The sequence below is a fragment of the Marmota flaviventris genome, chromosome 16 (assembly GCF_047511675.1).
Source record: "Marmota flaviventris isolate mMarFla1 chromosome 16, mMarFla1.hap1, whole genome shotgun sequence".
NCBI classification, from domain to species: Eukaryota; Metazoa; Chordata; class Mammalia; order Rodentia; family Sciuridae; genus Marmota; species Marmota flaviventris.
Window position 1 is genome coordinate 35,407,833 of NC_092513.1, and position 15,872 is coordinate 35,423,704.

Here is a 15,872-nt window from a genome sequence, read left to right on the forward strand (position 1 = left end):
GCAAAGGTAGAAGAGGACAAAGGTTGTGTTGGCCATCTTAAAATGCTTCCTACTGTACTATAGTTTTAAAATAAATTTTGAAATTGTAAAAGACAATCCTCCACTTCACTCATGTTTCTCAAAATTGTTGTGGTTTCTCTCATTTCTTTGCATTTCCATATAAATTTTAGGATTCTTTTATCAGTTTCCATCAAAAAATTTATCAAAATCTGTTAGAATTCTGATAGGGATCACAACAATCTACAGATCAATTTGGGAAGAAAGACCATTTTAAGAGCATTTGAGTAGTTCATGAATGTGGAACCTGTTTTCATTAATTTAGATTTTCTTAGATTTTTCTTAGCAATGTTTTGTAGTGCTCACTGTACAAATCTTGCACTTCTTTTACTAAATATATTCATTTTTAATTTTAATCAAAAGTGAACAAAACTAAAATCGATTTTGACATTTAGATCTTGTATCTTGCAACGTTGTGAATTTGTTAGTTCTATCAGTTTTTTTGTAAATTCCTTAGGATTTTCACATGTAAGGATCTCATTATTTGAGAACAACCACAGTTTGAATTCCTTTCCACTAAATTCCAGGAATTTATAGAAAATTTGTTCTAATACAGTTTTCTCTCCCTCCCTTTCCTTTGTGCAAATGTGTGCATGCGTGCACACACACACACACAGCATCTGTCTTATAAATTCACTAATATACTTTTATAATTATTATTCTATTCAAGTATCTTTAAAATAATTTAAGAGGAAATACATAATTGCCTTTATTGGTACTCTTTATTTCATTGCATAGATTTAAGTTATTGCTTTATGTTATTCCCTTTAATTTGAACAGACTTCTATTGATATGTAATGTAAAGCAGGCACACTAGCAATTCTCTCAATCTTTATTTATTTGGGAATGTCTTTATGTCATGTTCACTTTTTAATAATAGCTTTGCTGCATTGCCAAGGAACTTTTTTTTTTTTTTCAGTTCTTTGAATATGGCATCCCACTGTTGTATTCTCCATGGTTTCTGATGAAAAGTCAGCTGTTAATCTTATTCTTTTTATCTACAGAACTCTCATGCTGTGAGGAGCTTAATAGTATAAAGAGCATGACATCATCTTACATTTTTGGTTTTTAGAAGTATGGTGTAGCTTCTTGAACTGACAGTACAATCTGGGCTTGTTGAAAGTGGTACTATGACTCAAAGGTAGTTCAGTATTAAAATAGTTGGAATTAAGATATATGTTACATATTACATACACATTAAAATGCATAAAATAAAATTAGAATTAAGATGCCAAGGTGCTTTATCACTACATGACTATTTAACTTTATAATTAAACAAAAAGTCTCATTAGCAATACCACATTCCAGCAGAATTATTATTATTATTATTATCATTTATCTATTTTGACTTTTCCTCATGTGCAAACTTCAAGCTCAAAACTGAAGTTACCTCAGTCAGAACTCTTAACTCATCTGAAACAATTGTTTCTAGGTTGAACAGTAATGATGTTTTTTAGAATGTTTGCAAAAATCTTTAGGATCTTTAGGATTTCTACTGTTCAAGAGGAAAGATAATGCTCTAATACATTATCTATATTTTGATACTTAATACAAATACATTGATCACTTCTACAATGTCTTAACACAAAGTTTATTTTGCATTCACCTAAATATTGAAGCCCATACAGACATAAAAGACAAATATCAGTTGCCAGAAGACAAGGAGTGTGTCTTTAGAGCTTGTTTTACATCAAAACTGGTAAGACTCTGAACATTCATTTAATCATATAATACTACTAAGTGATATATGTATGAATAAATAATATTTGTGTGATTAATACATATATGCAAATGTGCAAAATATTTACATTTTATCAATTTAAAGTTTTTATGGGTCATCAAGTCACTTTTATTGTAAGAATTATAAATGAATTAGTAAAGGCTTATTAAGTGAATTTCAAAAGAAATGAGTAACACACAGCCCATTTGATTTTCATTGAGTAACAGAGCAGTGCATTTTCTTTACCATTCCTCTTATGCTTTTTCATATAACCAAGAGAATTCCCACTGACCCTTAGCCTATTTAAGGTAATTATTCCTGACTTTTGAGACCCAGGAAAAGAAGAAAGGAAGGCAAAAGACAACAACTCAATCACATGCAGTATCTGCAAATTTATTTTAAAACAATATTACATACTGTGTAACAAAAGCAAATGACTCTTTTGACATCTTGTTAGTCCATTAAAACAAACCAAAAAAAAGGGTAAAAATACAGATGCTTACCTGTTGTTCCTGCGTTTTAGCAGCATTAAGTTCTGAAAGAGACATGGTGAGCTTCTCCTGCTGTTCTGATAGGTATTTCTGATAGAGACTTAGAAGTTCTTGGCATTCTCTGTACTGTAGCTGAAGAGGTAAGATTTCAAATTAAGGGAAAAACATTTAAAAAATGGATCCAAACTGCATAATCAGTGCTACTTTTTTTCAGTTTTCAATAAACAGAGGTAGAAATGTAACAATATTTAGTAACAAAAAAGGTAAATATATAGTCAACAGATGGAAACAATACACATATTTCCCCCCTAATCATAAAACAACAATTCACAAAGACGGTAGCAATGGTCATCCCATGAAAGATAAAATTATTTCTCATGTTTTTAGATTTGAACAGATAAAAACAAATGCAGATACATGTAAAATAAACTCCTACCTTATGCCATGTACAAAATAAAATGAAAATATATCACTGATCTAAATGCAAGAGTTAAAACTATAAAACTCTCAGAAAAACACAAAAGTACAACTTTTGACATTAGATTAGGTGATGATCACTTCAAATCATGAGCACCCCCCCCCCCAAAAAAAAGATTAAAACTGGACTTCAATATTAAAAACCTTGTGCTTCAAAGTGTAAAAACATGGAAAATATAATCCTCATGATGAGAGAAAATAGTTGGAAATCATATATGATAAAAGACTGGTATCCAGAATATATAAAGACCTCATTGGAGACCTCTTACGACTCAACAATAAATTATTAACCCAATTAAAAAATGGGCAAAGGATCTGCACAGATTTCCAAAAGAATATATAAATGGTCAAAAAGCATAGAAAAAATGGTAAACATAATTATCTATTAAGAAAATAAGAATCAAAAGCAAAATTACATGCACTAAAATAGCCACAATCAAAAAAAGACTAACAAAAGGGAGTGGTTAAGCGAGTGGCTAACAAGGATGTAGAAAAAGTGAAACCATTCAACATAGCTAATGGGAATACAAAATTGTGTTGCCATTTTGGAAGACAATTTGGTAGTGTTTCAGAAAATTACACACTGAGCTTCTGTATACTCTCAAAAATATACCCAAGAGAATGAAAATACATGTCCACAAAAAATCTTATACATGCATATTCAGAGCAGCTTTATTGGTAACAATGAAAAACAAAAGCAACCTTGATGTTCGCCAACTAATAAGTGAATAAACAAGGTGTGAACTAGATATATAATGGAATATTATTTGGCCATAAAAAGACTGAAATACTGCTATTTGCTGAAAATCTTGAAAATGCCGTGTTCAATGAATGGGGTACACAACGAAAAGGTGCATTTAATATGATTTCACATATGTGAAATATCCAAAATAGGCAAGTCCATACAAATAGAAAGTAGACTGGGGTTGCAAGGGCTTGGGAGAGACGAAATGGGGAATAACTGCAAGATATGGGGTTGGAGGAAAAGACAATAAATATGTTCTAGAATGAAACTGTAGTCATGTTCGCACGTCTTTGAGAATATATTCAAAAAATTTTAGTTGTACACTTGAAAAGGGTGAATTTATTTTCTGTAAATTATATCTCAATCAAGTTGTTATAAAGAGCAAAGTAGAAATGATGACATTGGTAAAAATAATTATTGCTTAATTTACACAGAAAGTTCCTAACATATTAAACATAAAGGGATTATAATTTTTTTATTTAAAATTTGATTTTGGTCATTTATTTTGTTTAACATCAGATAAGTCAATGTGTCATTAATCAATGCATCAGCTGGGAATTTTCTTTATAGTGTGGTATAAAGAACATGGCAATCTACCTTGGGGTATCCTCTCTCACAGTCCCTAAAACTTGAAAAATGCTGAACATGAAAATAATCAAAAAGTCACCTAACTTCATGACCAAGTGTCTGGGAGACATGTTTCTAGCCAAGAAACATCTCATTGTGGTAATTTTCTCCTCAGGCTCCTTTTTTCTTCAGATCATTTTTGAGTCTCCCTCTTAACACTTACTTATGCATGCTGTTGGTGTAGGAATTACTGTTCAGTGGGATTATTCTATATAAATAATTTTACAACGGGTCATCATGATTAAGGGTGGAAGTAATATTTCTTAAATGTCAAAAATGGTGACTGGTTTCAGTATTCCTTAACATTTTCATAACCTATTCATTGCTTCTGGGCAGATTCCTATTCTAATAACTTTTCCCAATCATAACTGCATAAATAACCAATTGCTTCATTATTCTCATTATTAACCTTTAACAGAAAAGGAGCCAAAGATGGCTTATAAAAGAGGAACTGATTCACAGTAAAAGGATAGGTTACTATGCTTAGAGAATACATTAATTAGAAGAGCCTGTTGAATACCTGGTATCTTAACGACAGTAACAACAATAGCGTGAATGGTGGTCTAAATAATCTAATAGGTTTTCAAAGTTAATCTATGTTAGACAGGTTGGCTTTACATTTCCATGCTTTTTGTCAGCAAGCGTTTTTAAAAAAGGAATGATTTGTGGTGATCCCAGGAGTCTCTACCAGCCATTATGTATATAAAAAGAATTTTTTATTCTAGCTGTTACATAGGCAGTAATGTTTATAGTAGGTGAACATATTAGCCTGGTCACAGAATATGAATTTTACTCTGGAAAAATCAAGCACAATTATACAGCCTAGGAGTTAAATGTCAGTGTTTGAGACAAATTATAGGCAAATTCATTTAAATACATGCCATGTGGCAGAATATAAAAACAAGTAGTCCTATCCTCATCAGTTTTTTGTGTCTTTCCTGATTTTAGCAGATTTCAAAATGACCTGCTTTTCCTTCCTCCTTAACACAATGGGACTGCAGTTCTCCATCTGGAGAGAGAATAATAAATGCTAGGAAAATGTGGGTAAAATGCCCTCTTTACTGATTTGGGGAGGAGAAGGGTTGTTAATGAAAAGAAGACATATTTGACTCAATCCTGGCCAAATGACAGGAAAGATTATGTAACAGATAAGGAAGATCAAACCTAACAAAAGGTGTACACTAAAATTAACACTGGAATCTGTCTAAGCACCATTTAAACACCACCATTTGTGATAAGTAGTCATCACAATCTCTTTGAATAAAGGCTTCATAGCATAAAATAAATAAATAAAAATTAATGTTAACATCACATGAAGACCTAAACATCCAATTAATTAACTGAAATGGCTATAGAAAATGATCATTTTGTAAAGTTTAAAGGTTTAACTCTAAAATATATTACATAGAAAAATAAAACAATGTTGGCACAGAATGAATGGGGAGATGAGAGAAATAATAAAAACTGTGTAAAAGAAAAATCAGAGGTAGAGGGAAAAGGAAGGACCAGAGCCAGGATATACTACCCGTCAGCTGTCACAGTAGAAGAAAATTGTCCTAAACTGGAAGAATTCCTCTGGCCCAGCAGACTCCACCCCCATGTGCTGCGCCACTTTACCCTTGTCTCCAATGCTTGGGATAGTTGGGTTTGGTACTTAGTAATGCTGACTTAATACAGAACCAAGAAAAGACAGGCATTTGTGAGAGGAGAAAAGTAAAACATAAAAAAAAATGTCTCCTTTATTTGGAACCAAGATTACTTATAAAATAGCTGAATCCTATTATGGGACAGGGAACTTACAAAATGAGTTTCAAATATCTTATGATGCTAATGCAAGAAAACGTCCAAAGACAAATAGATGGGGGCTCATTAAAGGAATAGGTGCTAGCCTAAAGGAGATTCTCATTAGCCAAATTTGAGACAATTTATACACTGAAATAATCTGCTAATTAATACCAAATTGAATAAATAACACACCAGCTCATAGAAACACTTCAAAAGGGGAGAAGAATGGAAACAAAAAAAATGCAAGTCCTCTTTACAGAAGAATTATTAATATTTTAACTGAAAGAAACAGACAAATCCAGAATATGGGAAATTTTACAAATATTTAGTCTGAAAAAAAGCAAAAATCTGTACAGAAGAATACTAGATATTTACTTAAAATGAATTTTAAAAAATTATCCCAATATAATAATGAATTCAGGCAAGGATCATCAATGGACAACAAAGCATTAGATGAAAGGTTAATTAATAAGATATTCAAACGGTATCAATATTATTTACTTACAGCAAGGAAGAAAATGTACCTTTAAAATGGTAAAATCTGGTGGTTATGCCTAAACAAATATCAATTTAGAATCACTAACAGTGGAAAAATGGAAATCATATATCTTCTAATGTACGAAGGAAGCTTTCATCTAAGAAATAATCAATAAATATGTTTAATTGGAATCTAATAAAATCTGTAAACCTAAAGCCTACTTCACAGAAATAAGAATAAAAGAACAAGTTAAATTCTCTCTCTCTTTGTCTCTTTCTCACACATACATACACATATACACACATACACACACAAAAATCCAGAATGTGGTAAAATTTCCAAAGCGATTGGCCTGAATTCCTCAACAAGTCAATGTCACATGGGAAAAGGTTTGTGATGGGAGGTCCATTCTTGATGAAAAGACCAAAGATACAATCAAATGCAACCCATGAATCATGACTGAATCATGACTGAATCCTGGTTCATGAGAAAAAAGCTATAAAAGATTCTTGGGCCAATTAGGAAAACTAGAATATGGACTCAGGAACAGTTGATACTATGAAATTACTGCTAGATTTCTTCAGTATCATCATGTAGTGTATAAAGTGAAATGTTTTTACTTTAGGTTACAAGTCTAAAGTATTTAGGGTTAACATGACACCTGTTATTTTCAAGTGGTTCTGAAAAAAATAAAGCAAATAAAATTTTATGTGTAAATTTATAAGTAAAAATATATTCATATAAAAACTTATATGTTACAATTATGTTTATATAAATTATTTATAAACAAATATAAATGTATATGTGAAAGGAAACAAAGTATATAGTTAAATATCAATAATTGTGGAATCTAGGTATATGGTAACTCATTGCAATATTCATCAATTTTTCTACATATTTAAAAATTACTGTAATAAAAGGTCGCAAAAAAGCTTTTGTTGTTGTTGTTTGTGTTTTTGTTTTCCTACTATTACTCAGTCTCTCTTGGTCTTCCTACTTCTACCATAAATTAATATGTGAGAAGTGGAAATGTAAGCATCAGATTAACTCCTAAGAACTCTCTCCAACTCTTTCCTTCTTGGCCCTTAAGTCAGGTGACAACCTGTTACTGTCTGCTCATCACATGATCTGAAGATATATTCAATAGAACCTGTCCTTTGAGCCAGAAAGAAGCACATGCAAGGCAACAATAAAAAGGTCATGCAAAAAGGGCTTAACAAGTTTTCTCCTAGTCGTTTAACAAATGCTTTCTGAATACTGTGTAACAGGCGTAAGCAGTACAAGGCACTAATATAGCTGAAGAAAAGGACAGACTGAAGTGTCCTGATTCAAACATTAATTCTGGTACTTGGTAACACTTTAAACTTTGGGCAAGCAACTTATACTACAGAAAATGAGTTCTTGATAAAGTCAAACCTGGTTCCAAGATGATGTGGTTAGCAGAGCTGGAAAAGAATTTCTTTTCTTAAACTGTGATCTGTGCAGGAGTATAGCCCACTGATAAAAGTCCAATGTCAAATTAGAATATTTAACCAGCTCCTTTTGAGCTAAGTCTCTACCTTGTTTCTTATAGAGTTGCAAAGCCAGATGGGGCAAAAACTGACTTGGAACTGAGATGTGAAGGTATTTAATTCTGTTTTGCTCTAGGTGTTTAGGGACTGTGAGTCTTCAGGGAACCATCTACACAATGGAAACCCAATAGTTATTTCTCTAACCTTAAAGAAAAGAACACATATTTGAAAGTTTATATGCAGATATCCTAAAAAGCAGGCTATCAAAGTGTCAGATTGATCAGTCCTTTGATTTCTTTTTAAAATAGTTTTCTTGTAACATAATACTGTAAAAGAATACAAGTTCTCAAGTATTCACTGTGAACATTAAAGAAAAGGTTGCAAAAGCATTTCTACTGAAAGCCATGCATTCTTCTTTGCTTCTAGACTGCTTAAACATTTCTCTTTTATTTAAAATTACCATATTACAACAAGAACCAAAGTAGAACTATTTCCCATTTGGAAAGGCTACTTTAAATCAAATCAGCCATTTATGAGCTGTAGGAACTAGCCTAGAATCATGGAAGAAAAAGTTATCACAACACTTTGCCTGTGAAGTTTCTTTGTAAGGTAAACTTACAAAGTTTAGTCTATATGCTAAGCCCTCTACATCCTGAAAGGTGCTCAGTGAGGTTGTGTGAATAATGCTTTGTGAGTTTTACAAGCCCTAGCCCTGAGGAATAATTTAATTTATTATTAAATTATTGTGGAGAGGCATCATCTCATTTTGTTCCCCATCTTCAAGAAGAGATTTGTTCTTGCATTAAATTAAAACTCCTCAAGAGCTTTAGTTTTAATGCATGTGATACCTGTTCTCTCTTCATAGCCTATATTTGTCTATTTTAACTATTTATGCTGCTGTGTGGAATCATTCATTTCTGAGCAGAAATGTAAACTGAATTTAAAAGGTCCAAACTAAGTAACCCAGTGGCATTGTGTGTTCCTCAAATATTACATCTTCCAGCTACATCATTTTTGTGTTTGTCATCTCCCTCTTCTTCAGATTCCTTATCAGCCTTCTCTTCTAAGAGACAGATGGTACTACCATCCCTATCTCACTATTAAATGATTATCACCAGGAACAGGTGCTAGAATATCTATAGATAGAGGCACCATACAAACAGATAGTTTATACTAAGTACAATAAAGATATTGGTTATAATTCTTATCATGAGGTACTGTTATTAGTCTCATTTTACAAATAAATCTACAACAGAATAGTTAACAACTGATGCAAGGATATTCTGCCAATGAGCTGGGATGTGGAGGACACCAGTGTTTCTTAAAATGTAATACACAGAGGAATCACCTGTGGATTTTCTTAGCGGATTTTGATCATCTTAGTAGATCTCAGGTGGGCCCAAAACTATATTTCTACCAAGCTACTAAGTGATGCTGATGCTACTGGTCTAGGTAGCACACACTGATCATCTCTGAGAATCCTATTCCATATCAGTGGGAGGAGGCCCCCCCATTCCTTCATGTTGAAGTACCATGCTTTATCAGATTCCTTTGCTTCTTCCTTTTAATCCATCCTTAGATGCTTGTGGGTTTGTTTTATCTGTTTTGGTCAACTGTTTTTGTTTGAGAAGGAAGCATGTAGAAAACAAAATATGAGATGCAAAATAACCCATTTTCTTCCTTAAAAGGAGACTATATTCTGAACTTTCAAAGTGGTATCATATTTCTACTATGGTTGACTACAGAAATAATAATAATTAATAAATATCACTAATAGGGCTTAATAATTTATACTGGGGAAAGAGTCCATGGGAAAAAATAAACAATCACATTTTTCGTTTCTTACTTTCAAGTAGATATCTACCTTTTACCTTTCCTGGGCATACTTTAAGTCTAAGTTTACAGCATGATTCATGAATTCAGCCCAATGCTGCCAGACCATTAGCTATGGCCTTTGGGAACAACATTCTCACACCAGAGCTGCATAAATTTTTTAATGCGGCATTAAAAATATCACCTAATATTAATAATTCTAAGTAAAAAAAAATCAAATTCCTTAAAATAGTATCAATACTAGAGTGAAAGGGAAAAGAATACTTATACACTGGAATCATATTTAACATATTAAGGTCAAATTGGAAAAAGTAGTAAGAATATCTCATTATTTTCTTCTTTGAAAATGACTGAGACTACTGAACACAAATATAAATTACTGCTCAGAGAAAAATTAAGTAACTTCAGTGTGGAAGTTTATTATCTAAACTCAGCAAATGCTACAAAGGCTGAAGGTAATAAAGCATTTTATGAACAACTTCATTTCACTGGTTCCTAATGTAATTGAGCTTATATGGACTATTTAGCAGAATGATATTAAAAAAAAATTGATAAAACACCAGATTATTTGCCTGACCCTGCATTCAGGAAATGTTATAGAGAAAGATCCAAAAATACTCAAGGAGAAAAGTTTTCCAGTATTACTAAGATCAAGAACTTAGTTTTTGATTTACTGTTTTACCACTATTGACTACAAACTAAATTAATCCAAGAAGCAACATTTAAAAGAACAAGCCTCAAGGCCTTGGATTTTATTATATTAGATCAACAACAGAGATTTAGAACTACTAAAAAATTCAAAATAGTGAACAGAATAGTTAAAGTGAATGATTTCTATTCCAGTTTTTAAATATGTGGGTGTGTGACTGCTTAAGCAAATCTGCTAGGAGGCAGAACATTTGCACATTTAGTCTCTGTCTAGTGGTGATTTTTCTTGAAAAGTAAGTCTGAGTTAAATCAGCTCACCCATTTTTACAGTAAGATGGAAAAACATTTTTCTTTTGGACTAAGGCAAGGCATATAAATACAACAGGATGTATTCAGAAAGTGGAGTTCATGTTAGCAGACAGAAAAGAAAATTTAAATTAAAAATAAAATAAATGTAGTGGATTTTTGATTCTAGACAATATGGAGTAATATAGTTCTCCCTATTCCGCTTACTAAGTACAGCTAAAACTCATGGATATCACAAACAAAACAAACATGACTCTGAAAAACAGAAAGAAGAAGGCAAACTGGCCAGGGACAAGACAGCAGTAAGTAGCTTGTTTTTTGTTTATTTTTGCTTCATTCCTGTAGTGAGAGCTGGAGAAGAAGTGAGTCAACAACCCAGAAATGCAAAGACAGGGAAAACAAATAAATAAAAGAAGTTAAAGAAAGAAAAGAAACCTAGTTAGAGAGAAACTTTTAGACAAGAAATGCCTTACTTCAGCCAGACACCACAGAAAAAACTGCAACCCCTACCCCTAGACTTTCAGGAATCCCTTCACTGTGCCCATTTTTTTTCTCTCTCAAGAGTGATATCAAAGAAGACTGAATTGGAGCAAAGAACTTTAATCCTGACTTTTGCCTTTACCCTCATGATTGTCAGTGGAGGCTTCCTGGGGAGCCTGGAGTTCTACTCCCATCTAATATAGCTTTAATGAATGTCCCTCTTTGCAAGGATAGGATGGGAGGAAGCTAAATGGGAAGACAAGACTTTCATTGCTAATAAGCAGCAAACAGTGAAAGCCATCTGGGAAGCACCTGCCCTTTTCAGCCAGAGTAGTATCTGCAAAGACCTAGTAGATAGCTGAACTTCCACTCCTGCCCACTCCCTGACCCCAATAGCTACAAGATGCCCAATCACAAGTGTCAAAGAAGGACAAATAGGTACCCTGAATTTTTACCCCACAATCTGGAATTAATAAAGTGGAGCCTTTTCTTCATTGATTGGTGTATTGCTAGATTGGTGTATCTGCTAAAAGAGATGATGTAAATGAGACTATAACATAGTACTCCAAGTGTCCAGAGCACAATTAAAAGCCATATGCTATACCAAGAACCAAGATAGTATCAATTTGAATGAGAAAAGATAATCAACAGAAGCCAATACTGAAATGACACAGATGTTGGAATTATCTGAAAAAGATTTTAAAGCAGTCATCACAAAATATTTCAATGAGTAATTATGTACGCTTGAAACAAATGAAAAAATAGAATGTCTCAGCAAAGAAAAAGGAGATATAAAGAACAAATGGAAACTTTAGAACTGAAAATTACAATAACCAAATTAAAAAGGTTATTGGAGGGCTCAACAACAGAATGGGGAGAACATGGGAAACAATGAAGTTAAAAATACAATGATAAAACATTATCCAGTGTGAACAAAAAACAAAGTAGACTAAAAAAGAAACAAACAAAACAACAACAGAAGCAGAGCCTAAGGGACCACTCAGACTATAACTAAAGTTTTAATGTCTATGTCATTGGAATATCAGGGAAAAAGCAAAAAGAAGTAGAACTGGAAAAGTATTTGAAAAAACTAACAGCTAAAAATTTCACAAAAATTTGGCAAGAAAAGCTGAACAAATCCCCCAAAGGATTATTCCATCGAAATTCATGTCAAGAAACATCATAATCAAACTTCTGAAAACTAAATACAAAAAAAAAAAAGTTAAAGCAAGAAAAGCAGCACTATTTAAAGGGAAAAAATGTAAAACAACATGAATTTCTCATCACAAAATAAGAAGGTCAGAAGGAAGCAGCAAAACATTCTTTCAAGTGTGAAAAGAACTGTCAATGCAGAATTTTATACCCAGCAAAAATATCCTTCAGAAACAGAGAAATTAAGAAATTATCTGGTGAATGACAACGATGAATTTATTGCCACTATATGGAGTTAAAAGAATGGCTAACTCCCTAAACAGGAAGGAACTGAAGAAGAAAGGTATTTTGGAACATCAGGAAGGAATAAAGAATAGAAAGAGCACAAATATGAATAGATATTTTCCTTCTTCTCTTGAATTTCCTAAATTATGTTTGACAGATGAAATTATATTTACCTACTATCCAATGTAGGTAAGGAAAAAAACTTATAACTACAGAGTTAAAAAGCAACTGCATCTAGAAACAAAAAATTTACTCATATTTAGGTACATCTTATTTCCCTGAAAAGGTATATTGCCACAATGATAGTTTAAAATATCCTCAACTCTCACAATTACCATCTAATTACATTGTTACTTCAAGTCTTGGCTCTCAATAAATGTTGAAGGAATGAGTAAATGAATGGTTGTTTTCTAAGACAAACTTCTCCACTTGTTCTTGATTTTTTCATCTTCTATATCTATATTCAGGACACTGTCCCATATATTACTCTTTGATATGATTTCACTAATTTTTGGCTACTGCCTCTCACCTTCAACTAAGCATATCCAAAGAAAAGTCTTTTTTGGAGCTTTCTTCTCAAGTTAACAACATTTCTTTCTCCACACATTATTATAAAAACTCTGAAAAGATTAATACATACTCATGGTCTCTATTTTCTCATTTCCAATTTACTTTTTGCTCAATACAATTTGTTTTTCTATCCCTCATTCCATTTACATTGTATTCCTGACAAGTATTCTCTAACATATTTTTAAATGTACCAATCTGATTTCAGGTTTTATCCTCCTCGACTTCGTTCTCCTTCAAAGGATGTCTTCCCCTGGTTCCAAAGTTATAGGTCCATTCTGCTTCTTCCTTACTGAATGTTCCTTTTAAAACATCACTGACTTTCTTTAATTTCCTTCCCAGGAAATGTATACATTCTTTCTTATAATGTCCTAGAACCCATTTGACTTTTTATTGCCTCCTCCATAACCTTATATTCTACCATAGCTTAAAATTCAATATATATGCTGGTGATCCCCAAATTTCTATTTCTTAGGTATACAAGAAAAGCAGTGTGACATAAGGTTCTATAGTAGTCCCATGTTGAAAACAAGATTATTATCTAATATAGTAGGTACACATATTTGGCAACAGTGAGTTTGTATAATGGAGGTAAGAAAATTGATAAACCTTTAATTCCTCTAATCATTTTCAATATTTTCAAATCAAAATGTTGGATTTTTACATTTAAATAACAAAAATTAATGCTCAAAAACGTTTTAACATCCTATTTTCAGAGCATCATCATAATATTGTTGAATGATGTCACTTTTTATAAAGAAAATGCTAATTCATGCTCATTTCATTTGAAGAAAAGATGAAATTTGGGGCTGGGGATGTGGCTCAAGCGGTAGCGCTCTCGTATAGCATGCGTGCAGCCCGGGTTCGATCCTCAGCACCACATACAAACAAAGATGTTGTGTCCGCCGAAAACTAAAAAAATAAATGTTGGAAAATTCTCTCTCTCTCTCTCTCTCTCTCTCTCTCTCTCTCTCAAAAAAAGAAAGAAAAGATGAAATTTACTTTATTAGAGAATAATATCTCATGATTAGTTCCTGACTTGATTATCCTTTGAAGTGAATCCAAAAATGGCATCTGGTATAATACAAATCAATTAATTTAGGATAACCTATAGACAATAAAGAAAACTCACAAGGACTATGTTATCTATCAAAATAAAATTTCTTCTTTTTCTCTGTCATCAATAAGACTTTAATAATAAATTTGGCTTTCTAACACCCAAATGACTTGTTTTCAAGTACTATCTATATTACTCACACGATAATTGTTTTTAAATGATTAAAGACCAACAAAAAATATGTTAAATAATTCACCACATTGACCAAAATCACTGATATGGCCTACTTACTAATAGAATAAAGAATATAAACACTACATTACTTTATTGGCAATGTTTTTCATGATCAAGCAGCTTATTCCTTGATAATGAAATCAGTTGTACACTTAAGTGAAAACCACAAGCAAAATTTTAGTTCTTTGACACAAGGCAAATCATAAGTTAGTTTACAATGACTTTCATTATAAGAGCTTGTACTAATTATCTGCCACTCAATCTGAATATACAAGTCCAAAACAAAGCAGGTGCTTTGTGCATCTTGGTTAATATTGTTAGCACCTTCAATTTTGACCAAGAGTTTATGTAAAGATGTTGATGGGCCCTGATACCTGGACCCAGGGAGCAGTTTATGTAGCACTGCAACAAATCCTGATAGGGTTCAAGGATGTTAATTTGCTTCAGCATCATTTGTAGGGCTTCTTCAGTGAGTAAAATTTGGGAATGGTTTATCTCTAGGAATTTGTAGAGAATTTAAAAATGCATGCCTTTGTCATTTTAATTGCCTGTTATGTGTCCTTTTTATTAAGGAGTCAAGATAATGTAGCTAAAAACACTCATTCCCCAGAATACATATAATGTACTCACAGCTATGTGCTCCAATTTTCAAAATTCATAAGAGATCAATTAAAAGTGAAATGCAAGATCTACTGGGTAGCCCAATACTAAGTGACAGGAAGGATTATTCCTCCTACTAAAAATTGTTCTGGGTTTTGTTTTCTCATTTAAAAATATATTTAGATTGCAAAATTAAAACAAATAAAAGTAACACTGTATAATTTAACTGTAGTTTTCTACCAAATTGCTTATAACTGTAACCATAAAATGATAATAATTTACCATATGTGCAGCTGCAAAACTAAGAAAAGCACTGGTCAGTGCTACTGCAAAATGTGAACCTACTACCCCCCCTGGTGCTCGTGGAACTGAATTGCAATAAAATTAAAAGTCCCATTTCTCCAGTAAAGTGTGAAATTTCACATATAGTCAATTCTGCTATAACGCTTGTTATGAAAATTTAAATTTGTTTCCGTGCCTTGTATTTATTTGGAAACAATTTGAGCCCAATGTATCACTATGAGATATACCAGATGCAGGTGGAAAACTACACCCAGCTGACCCAAGTCCAGTAGGAATATACAAAATATGTACCCACAGGACTCATACCTCAAATGTCTGCCAGCTACCTTGGTTCACGTCATGCAATGAGCCACACCCACTGACATCTGATGTTACAACTTTTCATCCAATTTCAATAATCTTTTTCCACTACCATTTCACAATAACTTTAGCTGAGTTAAATATTCACTTTTACAAGTACCATATTTATTTTTAATTTAATATGTATAAAATTAGGCTATCATTTTAATTAGGTTT

General features: G+C 32.4%; 1 protein-coding gene across 5 annotated transcripts in view; it reads right to left on the reverse strand.

The window, feature by feature from the left end:
• Kiaa1328 (KIAA1328 ortholog) overlaps nt 1-15,872 on the reverse strand; it is a 274,232-nt gene that overhangs the window by 167,304 nt on the left and 91,056 nt on the right. For 3 of the 5 annotated variants that reach the window (XM_071602797.1, XM_027935755.2, XM_071602800.1), the window contains one exon: nt 2,281-2,408. In XM_071602797.1, the coding sequence (XP_071458898.1) occupies nt 2,281-2,408 (128 nt within the window). The remainder of the gene's footprint in view (nt 1-2,280; nt 2,409-15,872) is intronic. The other 2 variants (XM_071602799.1, XM_071602798.1) reach the window with 1 other exon arrangement.